General features: G+C 42.4%; 1 protein-coding gene across 2 annotated transcripts in view; it reads left to right on the top strand.

Annotated features, from left to right (window-relative positions):
- Nucleotides 1-17,298, top strand: part of LRP6 (LDL receptor related protein 6) — a 347,763-nt gene that overhangs the window by 299,564 nt on the left and 30,901 nt on the right. For both annotated transcript variants that reach the window (XM_078776618.1, XM_078776625.1), the window contains exons 5-6: nt 8,532-8,660; nt 13,463-13,683. In XM_078776618.1, coding sequence (XP_078632744.1) covers nt 8,532-8,660; nt 13,463-13,683 — 350 coding nt within the window. The remainder of the gene's footprint in view (nt 1-8,531; nt 8,661-13,462; nt 13,684-17,298) is intronic.

Here is a 17,298-nt window from a genome sequence, read left to right as displayed (position 1 = left end):
GTTTGGTTGCTATCTCACTTCTGTTTTTGCAACTCTCTATTTCCTGTCTCTTGCCTTCCAGGTGCTGACCTGAATAAACTTTTTAAAAATTTTGGGTGACATCCAGCAACCCTCCCCCAATCCTCTCCACACCCTCCCACAACCCGTGCCCACTCACAACATTCCCTCCTCTTTATTGATTCGTCAGTCTTTATTGTTTAAATGCTAAATATGTCCTCTCATTGGCAATCTTCTTGGTTTGAAAAGACCTCTCATTATGTCCTCTCATTGGTTTAAAAAGACCGACTGGACAACCCTCCCATCCACTTTCTGAATAATCCTCTCCAAGAAGTTCTGTCACTCAAGCTTTTGGGTCTCACTATCTGCCATGATCTTTCCTGGGGAAACCACATTTCCAAGCTGGCCTCCAAAGCCTGTCGCCGACTGGGCATCCTCCGTCGTGCGTGCGACACACACACACACACACACACACACACTGGACTGGGCATCCTCCGTCGTGCGAAGTCCTTCCTTGGCACACCTGAGCTCCTCACCACATACAAGGCTTTCATCCGCAGCTCAATGGAATACTGCTCTCCCCTCTGGGCTGGTGCTCCTGCCTCACACCTAGCTCGTCTTCACGCTGTTGAAACCAAAGCTTTCAGAATCATTGGAATCTCCCGCGATGAAGCTAACTCCGAGGGCCTTTCACTTACTCACTGCAGGCAGGTTGGTGGTCTTTCTGTCTTCTACCGACTCCTCTCCGGCCTTGCTCCCCCAGCTCTCTCTGGGCTCTGTCCCCTAAATATTCCTTCAGGTTGCACAAGATCTGCCTGCAACCCTCTTATGGTGAAACTGCCAAAATCAAGACTCTCTGCTCACCTTCACTCCTTCATTCCTCTTTTCTCCCGCCTCTGGAACAAACTCCCTCACTCTCTTCAATCCCACTCCTCCCTCCAGGTCTTTAGAACAGCTGTACACCACCATCTCTTATCTTCTCCCATCCAAAACCGTGATCTTTTCTACCCCCACTAATTTCACCCCAGATACACTTTTTTGAAATACCAACTTCTTTCCTGGAAGTCCTTGCAGTGTTCTTGTGTTTTATACTTCTCCCACCCCCCACTCCCTTCCCACGCCTCCTCCCCCCCAAGCCCTCTCCCTCCCACAGGTCTCCTGATGTCGCTGCTCTCAAATGTTGTGTTTGTGTGCTTCCCCTTCTCTCCCCATCTTGTCTACTGCTCCCCTTATTATATACTTTGTGTGTCTGTTTGATTTTTTTTTTTGTGTGTGTGTGTGTGATAAATGTTAGCTCTTTCATGAGCCTCGATTCTGTATACCAAAAAAAAAAAAAAAATCATCTGGTCCTGCAGTAATCAATTAGGTGAAATGGAAGCACAAGTTATTAAAGGGTGATTCTCAGCAATTACCAAGCCAGATAAATTGCTGAATGTACACACACACACACACACACACACACACACACACACACACACACACACACACACACACACACACACACACACACACACACACACACCCTCTATAATAATAATAATACATTTATTTTATATAGCGCTTTTCAAGAAACCCAAAGACGCTTTGACATAGTACGTAAAACAAAGACAAAAATACATAATTAAATAAGCAAACAGAAAGGAAGGAGAAGGAGAAGAGACGGTCAGGGGTTGAATGCGGTGTTGAACAGGTAGGTCTTGAGTGATGATTTGAATGTGGTGAGTGAGGAGGAGTCTCTGATGGTTTGAGGTAGTGAGTTCCAGAGTGTGGGAGCAGCGATGGAGAAGGCCCTGTCCCCCCAGGATCTGAGTTTGGTCCGGATGGGGGGGGGGAACAGGAGGTTGGCAGCAGCAGAGCAGAGGGTGCGGCTGGGAGTGTGTCTGGGGAGGAGGTCTGTCAGTCAGGTAGGATGGGGCCAGGTTATGGAGGGCTTTGTAGGTCAGGAGGAGGATTTTGTACTGGATTCTCTGGGAGATGGGGAGCCAGTGGAGCTTATGAAGGACGGGGGTGATGTGGTCCCGGGCCCGGGCGTGGGTGAGTAGACGGGCAGCGGAGTTCTGAATGTATTGGAGTTTATTGGTGATTGTTGAGGGTGAACCATAAAGGAGGCTATTGCAGTAGTCCAGACGGGAAGTGATGAAGGCATGGATGAGGGTTTCTGCAGCCACGGAGGAGAGGGATGGACGGAGACGGGCGATGTTTTTCAGATGAAAGAAGTCTGTCTTGGTGATCTGTTTAGTGTGTTTGTCGAAGGAGAGGGTTTGGTCAAAGATGATGCCAAGATTCCGGATGTGAGGGGAGGTGGATATTGGGATACCGTCGATGTTGAGGGTGAAGTTGTGGGTGGATTTGGTGAGCGTTTTTGGTCCAATAATGATTATTTCGGATTAATCGCAGTTTAGTTTGAGGAAGTTGATTTGAAGCCAGGATTTTATTTCAGTGATGCAGTTTGTCAGGATAGAGTGGGTGGCGGTGGAAATTGACTTGGTGGAAACGAAAAGCTGGATGTCATCGGCAAAGCAGTGGAATTGGAGACCATGACGACGGATTAAGTGACCAAGGGGGAACAGGTACAGGATGAAGAGGAGGGGACCGAGAACTGAACCTTGGGGGACACCTTGGGGGAGGGGAGCGGTGGGGGATTTGCAGTTATTGATGGAGATGAACTGGTGCCTGTCGGAGAGGTATGATTTGATCCAAGAAAGGACAGTGCCAGTGATGTTAAAGGTGGTTTCAAGTCGGGTAAGGAGGATGATGTGATTGATGGTGTCAAAGGCGGCGCTGAGGTCGATAAGGATGAGAATGTTGAGGTTACCGGCGTCGGAGGAGAGGAGAAGGTCGTTGGTGATTTTCAGGAGTGCAGTTTCCGTACTGTGGTTGAGGCGGAATCCGTATTGGAATGTTTCATGCAGGTTATTGGCAGAGAGGTGATGTTTGAGTTGAGTGGCTACAGTGCGTTCCAAAACTTTTGACAGAAAGGGTAGATTGGAGATGGGTCTGAAGTTATTTGGGGTGTCAGGGTTGAGTCAAGGTTTTTTCAGAATGGGGGTGACAGCAGCGATTTTGAGGGATGGTGGGACGATGCCAGTAGACAGGGAGGAGTTTATCGTTGCAGTGATAAGTAGAGAGAGAGAGAGCAGGAAGGCAAGCCTCAACAAAGCTGGAGGGGATGGGGTCCAGAGTGCAGGTGGCAGTTTTCATTCCTCTGAGGAGTTCAGAGAGGTCAGTAGGGGAGACTGGGGAAAACTGAGATAGGGGTTGGCAGGATAAAGGGGGGCAGATGGTTTGAGGGGGAGCAGGTGTGGTGGTGGTTAAGCTGCTGTAGATGTTGTCTATCTTGCTTTGGAAGAATGAAAGGGAAGAAATGCAATTGTCGACTGTGAATGACTGGGTGGTGGTATCCAGGGGGCTGAGGAGTTTGTTTATTGTGGAGAAGAGTGCTTTTGGGTTTCCGGAGCCAGAGTTGATTATTTGAGAGTAGTAGGTGGAGCGGGTGCAGGAGAGGGAATCTTTGTTGTGCTGCAGGTGGTCTTTGTAGGCTTGGGAGTGGATTGTGAGACCTGTTTTATTACGGAGTCTTTCAAGTTGGCGGGCACGGGTTTTCATCAGGCGGAGTTCAGGGGTAAACCAGGGAGCAGAATGGGTGAAGGAAACTGTTTTGGTTTTTATAGGCACAAGCTGGTCGAGGCAGGAGGAGAGAGTGTGGTTGTAGTAGTCAGTGAGGTCAGAGGAGCTGTGCAAATCAACAAAGGGAGAGGTGGACATTTTTTCGGATAGGGAAGATGAGAATGAGGTAGGTGAAAGAGAGTTTAGCTTACGGAAGTTGATTATGCGTTTTTGCCTTGGTGCTGGGGTGGGAATGTTGATGGTCATAGTGATGGCTAAGTGATCGGAGAGGGTGAGGTCAGAGCCAGAGAGATGGTGTAGATTTAGTCCAATAGAACAGACAAGGTCCAGAATGTGACCACGGTTATGGGTGGGAAAGTTGACATGTTGAGTGAGGTTAAAGCGATTAAGAATATCAATGAAGTCAGCGGTTATTGTGGAGTCAGTGGAGTCCATGTGGATATTGAAATCACCGAGGAGGAGGGTTGAGGGGGAGAAGGAACAGAGCTGGGTCAGAAAGTAAGAGAAATGCCTCTAGAAGCCTCTATTGCCTCTATTGCCTCTATTGCCTCTATTCTATGCCTCTAGAAAGTCTACATCCCCTTTCAATTTTTTCACCTTTCGTTGCCTTATAACCTGCAATTAAAATACACTAAATCACTCTTTTTCCATCTTTATTTACACATCATAACCCACAACTTCCATGTGAAAAACAAATTCTACCACTTTTAGGTAATTAATTAAATATACAAAACTAGATTATCTTGGTTGGATAAGTGTATGTGAGATATATATATATATATATATATATATATATATATATATATATATATATATATATATATATATATATATATATATATATATATATATATATATACACATATACACACAATATGCTCTCGCAGAGCTATGTATAATGATATAATGGCCTTCATTTTTTTTTATCTTTCCATGTGAGCGTTGCACAATGAGCTTTTTAGTACCAGCAGCTGGGAACTATTGATGCAGGTTAGAGATTATAACAGTGCTGAAATCCAGAAGGTGGGCCATTACATGACATCATTGCAAAAGTGGGCCTGCCTTGTGGAACAAACAATATGAAATGTATCACATATGTTGGCTTGCTGACTGTATGAATGTATGTACATATGTATTCGGGAAGCAAATGTATGTATATGTATGTCTGTATGTTTCAGTCCAACATAAACTGATTGGCTTCACAGTGACGTCTTGCTTCCTGACTTATTTTGATAAATTTGCCAGCATGTAATGAATTTAGATGTTGGAAAATACGTGACAAGAGACTGGAAAAAGACTGGAATGGGCTGCACAATTTCCCCAGTATTATGTGTTGTGGAAATTGAGATACTCTTTGATTACCTCTACCACCAGAGGTGGACTGGGGTTATGTATTCACCTCTTTTGGCTTTTTGTTTGTCTGTGAGCAGGTTATTTCAAAAGGTTATGGGCAAATTTGTATGAACCTTGGTGGACAGATTAGGTGTTTGCTGAGGACGAACTGATTAGATTTTGGTGAAGATCCAGATCCTGATTCCGACATATATATATATTTTTTTTTTTTAAATTTTATGTGATCCTTCACCATTGAGAGATGAGGCCAAAAACTATATGCTGTATATCACGATATCTCAAAATGTTGTGGACCAGTGATGAAAAAACTAGTTGGATATGTTGGGTAGTTGACAAGATGAAGCCAATTACATATTGGTTCAGTTCCGGATCCATATTCGGCCTTTCGGTGGGATACAAAACGAAAACTGTCAGCCTGGTGGAGGTATGCACTCTACCTAGTGTCGTTCTAGTTTGCACTTGCAGTCACCAAAGGAATTAAAATGGCAACAATTGTGGAGCAGCGGATACTATCTGTTAGGGCGTTCCTGATGGAGAAGTCTGGGGATACATCTGAAGTAATGTTGAACATATTATGGGAAATAACTAATTGGTGCTGAATGCAGTTTAATGCGAAGAAAAGTAGTTGTCTATTCCTGCATGAAAGAAAACGTATAGAGCAGTCTTTTTTCCTCACTGTAGGAATTTTCTCCTCGGTGAAGGAGCAGCGAGTGCTAAGAGCTTGGGAAGATTTGTATGAAGTCTCTTTGTCAGACAGACAGTGGGGGTTAGAGGTCAGCACATGTCAGAAGAGGTTTGAAAGCCATTGATAAAAGCAAGCCACCAGATAAATTCCAAGTTTGTTGTTGCCATCTATGGTTATTTCCAAGGCTTTTGTGGCCACTTCTAGGTCACGATAGGCAGGATAGAGATATAATCAAGAGAAGATTTCATATTTGGTCTAGAAAGTGATTTAATGTGTCTCTTTCATTCACATATTTGCCTTGAGTGATAAAATAACTAAATATATCTCCCATTGAAGCATTATCAGAATAATTTTAACATATTAAATTTATACTGTATTCTGCTAATCTGCTATTTTTTGAAGATATAGATACAGGTATAGGTAAGATAAGGAAGTTAGTTGTGGAGTTTAGAATTGAGCACACAGTGGTTTTTGTGGAGGTGCAGACAGCACGACATTGGCTTTAAAATGAAGGGATTTTGGTGGGAATTCCTTGAGGCTGAGATGACATGACTAGAGGAAGAAAAACGACTTGTTTTTGTACAATGCAACAGAGGCAACGAGATGTTTGCATATTTTGGGATAAACTGTCGTTGGATTTATTGCGCATATTTATTGGATAAAAATGGACGCTGTCTCTGGAATATTTCTGTAAACTTGAGCTTACACAGGCAAACTTTTTTTTTTAAATTTCTGCATAAATGACATTTTGCCATGGCAACAAGCCTGTGTCGATGGAATCGGGAAAGTGACACATTTACGGCAAATTATATACTTGTGCTCTGTCATTAACTACTTAAAGTGTATCGAGCCCTCCGGGGTTACCCTCTCGTTGAGGGATCATTTTAAGTAGTCAAGTTCTTCCATGAGCCTGGTATTTAACAAAAAGGTTAACATGACTTAACAGTCCTGTTTTTGTATTTCGCTTTTAGCCAGAATATATTTTGTAGCCAACCCTCATCCAAAACGATTCGCGACAGAGTTTGCATTCATTCATGCATATACAAAAGGGGTTATAAAGTCGCAAAATCTGCTATATAGAAATAGGACAACGGATTTTCAACTTTATTACCTTCGCCAAAGGAGAGGGTATTGCATTTGAGTCCATTTATGTGTCTGTCTGTTTGTTCGCACAGAATAAATATGATTTTCTCTGCAACTGTTGGTCCGATTGACAGGAAATTCTCACCATCGGTGCACGTCCTCCTGTATAAATTTTTAATGATAATTATGACATAGGTCACGTGGTATGGGCGCCATCTTGGAAAAACCGAAAAACTTTGCATCTCTATCTCTGAAAGCGCTGCACAGAAAAAAAATTGAGACATGGCTCATTGTAAAGAGCTCTCCATGTGGAATAACATATGTTTATGATGTCATAATTCGACAAGTACAAATTTCATCTGATCAAGTCAAGTCCATCTGAATATATAATATATTATTAGAGTGGTCCAAAAATTTGAAGATTGGATTTTCATTTCTCCACAAGCCTGCCCCTATTCCTATTGAAGAAAGTAGTTTGTGGTGAAAATTTGAGCTTGATTGGACAATATTTAGAGGTTGCTCAAAATGTTGACAAATTTTAATGAATAAGACACAGAATTTTTAGCATCATACATCAATTCATAGATAATTATCTATTTTCAATTACTCAAATTATTTATTATTGTTGGCTTGCACTTGTCTTCAATGGTATGACCAAGAGATTGTGCAAAAGCACTGGCCACAAACATAGCACGCCGATCTGAGAGATTTACTCTGTCCAGAGTTGCCACTATTGCTGGAGTGATCACCTTGATGGGAGCCTTTTTCGCCTGTTTGGCAGAATATGGACTTTGGAGTTTGAATTCATTGTCCCCTGAATCGGAGCTTTCAATCTCAGACTCATCATCATCATCAACCACAGCCGATGTTGATGGAACAGATTGCATTACTGTTAGAGTCCCAGCAGCATGTTTCTTCTTTCTTTTATCTTCATTCTCAAGCCTGATACGCTTTCTGTTCTCCTTCACTGCCAGTATTGTCCACCGATCCCATACGTGAACTTGAGGGATCCTCACGCTGCATGATAAGGAATGCTTTGTCTTCTTCATTCGTCATTTTCTCAAGCGCATCATTTGGTGAGATATCGAAAAGGGATTGAAGATCATCTTTGAACATCTGCTCCTTCACTCTATAGTTTTCGAATGTCTTGGTTCTATTTTTCTTTACCAGTTTGTAGGCATCATACAACTTCAAAAGTTGGTGCTCACAGGAATCTACTCTCTGCACTGGAATTTGTGCTTTCTCCCAGTATGCACACACAGCTTGTACACTAAGTTTGGCACTTTCACGAACTGTATGTTGTTCTTGTATGTGATGGTACACCATTTTCTGCAATGTGTGTCCTTTGATTGGTAGTCCCCCACATATTATTTCCTTCTTAGACTTGCCCGGCAACCAAACTGTGGAAGAGCTGCGAGTTTCTGCAATCTGAAAAAAACAGGATAAATTAAAAATGTTATTTTTTGAGCAACCTCTAAATAAGTTCCAATTGACCTCATATTTGGTTCAAATGATCTTTATAAACATAGGAACAAGGACATAAACAGTGTTTAGACATTCTTCCTCATCTCAGGCAGAGTCTGCATTTCTGCCATATCATGTGAGGAACAGGATGTAGGGGGATCATACACCAGGGACGGACTCACCAAGGTTAACTGAATGGTCTACACAGCGAAAATACTGTTTAAAATGTAGGCGTTGCCCATTGCACGACGTGTTGATCATGAGGGTGTTTTGTTTTCCCACTTTTTGAGTTTTTGCTTTTTGTTTGTTTATTATCATGCAGCTGCCAGTCCCTGTGATCAGAATAATGGGCACTGCTCCCATCTTTGTCTTCTTTCACCAAATGAGCCATTCTACAGCTGTGCGTGCCCCACTGGTGTTAGGCTCATGGACGACAATAAGAATTGCAAAGGTAAGTATTCCTTGGTTCTTCATCAAGATAATGCTCATCACATCCACCACCCAGTGGGAGATGGGGTGTGTGTGTGTGTGTGTGTGTGTGTGTGTGTGTGTGTGTGTGTGTGTGTGTGTGTGTGTGTGTGTGTGTGTGTGTGTGTGTGTGTGTGTGTGTGTGTGTGTGTGTGTGTGTGTGTGTCCGTCTGTCCAGGCAATAACCTTTTTTCTTTTAACCATTTGAGCTTTTTCATCAAATTTTCAACAAATGTTTATTTTGATATTATGTTGTAAACAAATTGATAATTGGGTCAAAATTTCAAAAGGCCAAGTCACTAAGTACATTACAAATAGCCTTTATCAGTCCTTTTTCTGCTGCGCTGCATGAGCTGGCTGTTTTTTTTTTTTCAATCGCTTCCATGTTCCTTTATTTATTTACCATTTGAGCTTCAATGTGTCTGTCCAGGTCATAAGTTCTTTACCATTCAAGCTTGTCAACAAATTTTCAACAAACCTTTATTATGAGAATATGGAGACAGTAATTAACAAGTTTTACACTTATGTTTTCATCAAGTTTAGTTCGAGTAAAAAGCGGACTCAGGCGTGTTTTGCATTTTGCTTTCTAGATTACCCCGTGTTTATTAGTTTTGTTCGTTCTGCCAATGTGGCACTTCTTAGTTATGAATTCTTAGTTTGAAGGTGCATTTGGAAGTGAAAGCTGTTCAGAATGCTTGTATTCCTCTTAAGTCGCATTGTTGTGAGATAGGCCTTGAGCCCAATTGATGAGACCCGTTGCATTTGTAATGCATCGATGCATACCTCACTATGTTTACAGCTTTTGCCGAATTCAAAGCAAATTTCACTAGTGCCTGCTAACTCGTTTATTAACTAACTCATCAGAGGCAGAACTGCTACGTCTGTAGCATTTTCAGAATATGGGCTTTCTGGGAGACAGATTGGATGGAGATGGTTTCTTTTTCTTTTTTTTCAATTTCTTCGTAATATGAGACAACATGAAAGAGAAGTCAAAGGATGTGTTATTTACCTGGGAGGAGAAGAAAAAGTCATGTCCCTATATCTCACTTGAGCTGGACATTTTTGATCTAGCCACAAGGAAGTTATGAATTTTTTTGGGAATTTTTTTGTTTATCTTTTGAGTGAGAATATTTGAGAAAATTAATCCACTTTGTATTTTTTAAAATATATATACTTGGGCTCAGGCTCGTAATAGAGCACACACACACACGGACATACTGACGTGACAAACACTTAACACGGCCACTGAGCTTGGGGGAAGTTCCGTCACTTCCCGGGATACTCTGGGTACCAGCAACGTCATAACAATGGCGCTGCTTTTCTCACCATACTCAGCGGGGCATTTCCTCAAGAGGAATTTTCTCCTCCCCATGGATGCCAACCAGTGGGGATTGTCTGTGCTCTATCCTTTTGAAGCAAGGAAACAGCACGTACCATTTTTTAAGTCTATGGTATGACTTGAACCGGTCCAAACCGGATGGGTGTTTTTATGAAACACCATCTCCTTTCTGGATGGCCATTGGCTCCCGAAGGGAGCTCATCCACCCTTTTCCAGGTGTTGTTTTTGTGCCTGACATGGTTGTCACATCACCCTTCCCACTAGCAAGGCCAGTGAGGGGTGTCGGTTTAGCTGCCGGCAACCTGCCAATGCGGTAGGTAATGTGCCAACCCGACCATAGCAATTTGCATGGCACGATTTGGTATGACTTGTACCTTGGAGAGAAGAGCACAATGTGATAAACTATAGTTCATAAACCACCTTGCTCCTAACAGTGTTCAAATATGTAAATTCAAATGAAATAAAATAATGATTTTAAAGGTTTTAGATGGGGGTAAAAGTGCTGTTGTCTCGAAGCAGGCTAGTTAACCCCTCCCAGCCATTTTTGTTCTGTGAAGAGACAACTTTTTATGTTTGTCTTGTTTCAATCCAAGGGGCTGGTTGTTCTGCTTTTGTTTTCTTTGTGTAGCCCCCACCTCGAGTGGCCTTTTGGCTTTGTGGCAGGCAATATCCCATTAGAAAAAAAATATATATATATATGGGGATTGTCCGCCACAAAGCCAAAAGGCCACTCGAGGTGGGGGCGACACAACTCGAGGTGGAAGTTTACCACCGTTGATGCATCCATCCTCTTTTGCACCACCTTATTTAATACATTACAGTAGTTATTCATTCCTTTTGCATGTGTCCTTTATGACATCCTTAAAAACAGTAAGATTCCTGTTTGAAATTTTTTCGATTTTGTTTGACAGGCAGACAGTAAAACAAGACCGAAAGTCTAACATCGGCATAGCAGGGCTTGTTTGCTACTTTAGTTGAAGAGGATAGTATGACCTGAGTGGGGATACCAACACGAACATCACAAAAACCACCACATCCACGAACAGGGACACGCAGTCCATGCTGGCATGGGAGGGAGGATGCACCTTGCCGGCACCGAGACCATCAGAGGGTAGGTCACTGCAGAACCACGTAGGCCTCAGAGGCAGAACTCAATCACCGAACCGTGTGATACAGTGAGCTCAAGGTGTCTGGACAGTCATTATGAATCCATATTAAAGCATTGGAACTCCCTCGTTTGCTAAATTGAAATATGAATTACAATAAACTAAAAACAATACTGAAAAACTTAAGGACTCTTTTCACCACGAGACACACGCATGATACCGGCTAATCCCGGAATTTGTTTATTCTATGTTTTGAGCCAACAATGAACCAACCATACACCGCTTCAATCTAGAAACTTTGCAATAAGGACAAAGGGATTGCAATGTTACGATTATATTTACTATCTTATTAGTATTAACACTATTATTATTATCATTATTATTATTATTATTATTATTACGAAAACAGTATGACTGTATTAAGAAACCTGGGCTAATTTGTCCGAAGCAGCCTGAAGGTGAAGAAGGAAGGCATGAAGCCTAAGGCCTATACATACTGTATCGTTGTAAGACCCGTAACGCCTATGCTTTTGTTATTTGATGGTCATTTTAACAATCGGTTTGTTTGTGTTTCACACTGAACGAAAAATGTAAAGGTAGAGCATGACGATTATGATATATGACAGGTTTGACGATATGTTCGGCCTGAACGGCATATAAATCAAAATGGCGGTATGTGGAGTCAGCCACCGTACCGCTGTAATGACATCAGAAGTAATAGCATCACCTGCATTGTGACCAGAATCTCAGCTCTGATTGGTATACGTTTGAGGGGAATACATACATACATACATACATACATACATACATACATACATACATACATACATACATACAGTCGGACAAACACTGTTCTCAACGGCTTTTCCCTATGGGCTACGCTGTAAAAATATTTTATTTCACACCTTTGCGCATGTTCAATCGGGAGAAATTCAGAGCCAAATTACTGCTAAACTACAGGTTAGTTTTCGTTTTGCATGTTCCGAATCGTGTTCAAAACACAGTACCATATAACACTCAATTGAATACAAGTTCCTCGATCATAAACTTATGTTTATAGATGGATGGACCGGCAGACAGGCAGCAGTGAACCTATTGCTTAACCCCTTAATAAACCTACCGTCAATGTATCGTCTACACAGCACACAAACACCACACAAAGCAAGTCCTGGTGAGGGTCGGCAATCAATGATTGCTCTTTCTATTTCTTATTTTGTATTTATTAAACTGCTATGATGTCCTTCTTACATAGACAGGATATTTTTTGCATGAAGTTTGGCGTTTTTGGCAAAAATAATGTCCATTGAAAATATGTCTTATGACCTCGTTACCAAAGGTGGATGGAGGTTATGTTTTCACCCCTGTCTGTCTGTCCGTTTGTCTGTCTGTCTGTCTGTCCGTTTGTCTTTCTGTGTGTCCGTTTGTGAACAAAATATCTCAAAGTAGTGGACGGATTCAGACGAAATCTGGCAAAGATGTAGCGTATGTGACACCGACGAAATGATTCGATTTTTGGTGAGGATTCGGATCCGGCTACTAGAATTCTTGAAAAGGATTCTTCACCATTGGGAGATAGGGCCAAAAACGATGCAAAGCAGGATATCTCAAAAATATGTGTAATGGATTTGGACGAAACTCGGTGGACAGGTTGTGTGTGTAACAAGGAAGAATCTATTCAATTTTGGTGAATATCTGGATCCAGCTAGTATAATTTTTCATGTGATTCTTCATCATTGAGTGATGTGCCAACCAGGCGGAGGTATGCTTCTACTGAGTGCTGTTTTAGTTTAGGTGAGTAAAGGCAGTCTATTTTTGTTGAATGCTTGTGTACATGTTTTCCTTTGCGAGAAATGTTGCATATGCTACATTTGATCATAACCTAACTACATTTGATATAACATATACTAGATCACAAGGTTGTTTTTAATTCCAGGAGCCTCCCTAAGTTCTGGGGGATTTGATGAGCCTATTTCTATCATCGTTTCACAAACGGCTGCACAGTATGCTTGAAGACCTTTTTTTTTTTTTTTTTCAAATGTTGATAAAATGATGATGGCAGCATTAGTATATTGATAAAATTTTGATGCCTCTGAAAAAAGCATGCTGAAGGCATATATTCTGGGGGTGATGATGGGTGTGAGGGGGAGGGAGAGGCTCCAAGTTTCCTTTGCATTTTGGAAGCTGCAATTTGTTTTTATCTGCAGATGTTCTTGCTGTACTCAAATAATACTAAATGATATCGTATTTTTGGGTTTTTGATGCTAGTATACTCAACATATTATTTATTTTAAACTGTTGTAAAAAATGTTGTATCACTTACGCCATTGTTAATCCCGTTAGGCCCTATGGAATTGCTGCTGTTAGCCCGACGGGCCGACCTACGCTCTATCTCACTGGATACACCTGACTACACAGCGATGGTGCTGCCCATGCGAGGAGTACGCCACACGATTGCCGTAGATTTCCTGCCTGGCGATGAACCAAATGATGGGAGCATTTACTGGACAGATGATGAGGCGCATACGATACGCCGTGCACAGTTGGATGGGACACAAAATGAGGTGCGCTGTACATTTATCTCATCCACCTTATTTCTGAAGTGTCAAACCCATATTTATCCCCACACTTTTTGAAAGAAACGGAGAAGGAGGGAAGGTGAGGGATGGTATTGTAGTCTGTCCGTCCATCACGCTTAGCTATCTCATCTTAAATGGTTGTTCAGAAATTCACCAAATTTGGTAGTTATGATCACCACACAGCAAGAACGTATGAGAGCAGTATTGTTTTGGCACCACCCGTTGGGGCATGTTCAAAACGTCAAATGGAAAACAAATGCGATTACGGCCTGATAAATATGTTGACGGACAAAGAGCTCATCACAAAACTCAAAAGACCATCACTCAATCAATACGAACTCTCAGGCGAGTTCATTCCATATTTGGGTTTATTTTGAAAGTAAAACCACAAAACCCAATGCTGCATGGAACACTCTGGACTGGTTATCTTCTTTCTCTCACCCCTTATCACTTTTTATGTATTCTTGTTATGTATTCTCTTTTCCCATTTATGTATTCTTGGAGATAGAGCATTCACAAAACTCACTCTCTCTACAAACCCTCGTACTTGCCAGATGATTATGTACCCGGGAAATCTCTTGCGCCCTGACAATCTTTCTACACAGGTTAAAGACTAACTTCAACCTTATAACCTGTTACCCTTTTACACAAAACACCTCAGAACAAGAAAGACCAATCAGAGATTGCAGACCCTCGCCAGAACGTGTTTGTGTGTTCTATTTTGCTTGGTGTTTATTAGCTGCTGTGTTTGTGTGCTTTATTGATGACATACATTTATGGTCAATCCAATATGGCTGCCGAACCACGTGACCAATGACGTCGTCAATTTAATTCTCCCATACAATGTTTGTTGAGATAATGCTCAAGAAATTTAAAACGGATCAGATAAAGCGTTCTACTTGTCTATTTATGGCGTCATAATGAAGGTACTGATGACATCATTAATATATGTTGTTCCCCATGGGGAGTACATGGAGTGGTTTCGGAGATATAGAGGTGCAGTTTTTTTCCCCAAGGTGGAGTCTGTACCACATGACCTATGATGTCACATTTATCGTGAAACAATTCTACACGAGGAGGCGCTCCTATGGTGAAATTTTGCGTCATTCAGACCAACGGTTGCTTAGAAAACCATACTCACTTTTTGTGTGGACAAACAGACAAACAAACAGACAAACAAACTGATAAACAAAAGACAAACAAACAGACCCAAATGCAATGCCCTCTGCCTTGGTGAGGGTAATAACTATTTTTATTGACCAACATTACACAGTCATGAGCCTGACACTACAGCAATACACCGTTTAGCAGACACAATTAATTTGAGAGACAGATGGGTGTGATAGGAGCTTTTCAATACAAATGGTGTAATTTACCCTAACACTTTTTTTTTTTTTTTAAATGGTGTAGCCAGCCCAAAGGGCAAAGCCGTCTAGAACAGTGTTTGTCTGTCCGTATGTATGTGTGCATGTATGTATGTCCCTCACATACGTACACCAATCAGAGCTGAGGATCTGGTCACATGGCAAGGGTAATGTGATGTCATTACGGCGTACGGCGGCTGACTCTCCACGCACCACCATTTTGATTCCTATGCAGTTCAGGCCGAACTTATCGTTGAACCTGTCATATATCATAATCGCCATGCTCTTTCTTTACGTTTTTCACTCAGTGTGAAACACAAACAAACCGATTGTTAAAATACATAAACACTCTGTGTGTGACTCTGGTACTGTCCTCAGCGCTATTCCACTCTCTGTTTATTGACTGACGACCCAACTTGATTGATGTTTTCTCGACTTGATTGGCTGACTTTAATATTGGCTTGACTGACGACCACTGCAGACACTGACTTTATTGGTGAACAATGCTGCGCTATACATTACGCATTTACACAGAGAATTGGGGGTTGGGGGGGGGGGGGGGGGCTCGAAAGTGGCGCTCGACATTACACATGTACAATACAACACCAAAAGTGGCGCTATACAATAACACATTCATATAGAGAGAATTGGGGTCCTCCCCCAACTCTGAACCCTTGGGAATATGAAAAAAGTTTCTGCCTAAAACAGACCTGTGCAACCCCCGAGTACAACAACAACAACATGCATTTTAAGGCCATTTTCCCTGCTAGAGCGGGGGTTAGCCTTGCGGTCCCCATGACAATCTTCTCCATTTTGCCCTATTTTCTGCATCTCTCCTTGTTAACCCCCTTGCCCGCATTTCTTCTTCCACCATCTTTAGCCAAGTCTTTCTCGGTCTTCCCCGTCCTCTACTTCCTTCTACATTAACTTCCATCACTCTTCTCAACCAGTCACTTTCATCCTTCCTCAATACATGACCAAACCATCTCAACCTGTTCCTCTTCACATCATCAATCACAGGCAATATTCCCATCATCTTTCGCAATTCATCATTTGTCTTCCTCTCTCTCAACGATACTCCGCACATCCATCGAACCATTCGCATTTCCACCCTTTCCAGCCTTCGTTGCTGCTCTACGTTCATTACCCATGTCTCACTCCCATAAATCATAACACTTCTCACACATGCAGCATACACCTTTCCCTTCAGCTTCAGCGCCACTCTCCTCCTCATCAGCACGCCACTCAGTTCCCGAAACTTCTTCCATGCACATCTCACTCGAGCAACCGTTGCCGAGTCTGATCCACCTTCTCCATTCAGCATGTCTCCGAGGTAGCAAAATGTTTTCACACCTTCCAGCTTCACGCCGTCTCCAAGATCCAACTCAACATTTCCTCCATCTGCAGCTCCCTCTGCGCACACCTTACATTTGAATGTAGCTGCCACACTGGTAAATGACCCTCTCAGACCACTACATTTTTGATGAACCCACTCAGCACACATTGTACATTGAATGGAGTTCACTCCGACACCCTTCCTGCACACAGCACACGGCCACTTCCCAGTTCTTTCCACCTCACCACATGCTTTACCACTTGCCATCACCTTTGTCTTTCCGATATTCACCTTCAGACCTTTTGTCTCCATACATTCCTTCCACTTGTTCATCTTTTCCTTCAGTCCATCCATACTTTCCGCAATCAACACCAGATCATCTGCATACAACAACTCCCACGGTAAACCCTCCTTTACGTTCTGAGCCAGCACCTCCATCACAGCTACAAATAGTAGTGGACTTAGTACCGACCCCTGATGCACTCCCACCTTCACCTCAAACTCACCACTGTTCCCGTCCTTCGTCCTTACAGCTGTGCGTGCTCTTTTGTACATTGCCATCACTACTCTGATCAACCATTCCTCCACTCCTAACTTCCTCAATGCCCATGTCAATACTTTGCGTGGAACCCTATCGAATGCTTTCTCCAGATCAACAAACCCAAAAAACAACTTCTTCCTCTTATCCATGTACTTCTCCTACAACTGCCTCACAATGAAAAGCGCATCTGTCGTTCCTCTTCCTGGCATAAATCCAAACTGCATTTCGTCGATCTTCACTTTCTTCCTTATCCTCCTTTCCAACACCCTTTCCAATACCTTCATTCCATGCTCCAATAACTTTATCGCTCGGTACGAGCCACACTCCAGAGGGTCACCTTTCCCCTTGTATAGAGGGAC

The sequence above is a fragment of the Myxine glutinosa genome, chromosome 1 (genome assembly GCF_964187855.1).
Source record: "Myxine glutinosa chromosome 1, kmMyxGlut1.1, whole genome shotgun sequence".
Classification (NCBI taxonomy): domain Eukaryota; kingdom Metazoa; phylum Chordata; class Myxini; order Myxiniformes; family Myxinidae; genus Myxine; species Myxine glutinosa.
This window is presented reverse-complemented; position numbering and strand designations above follow the sequence as displayed.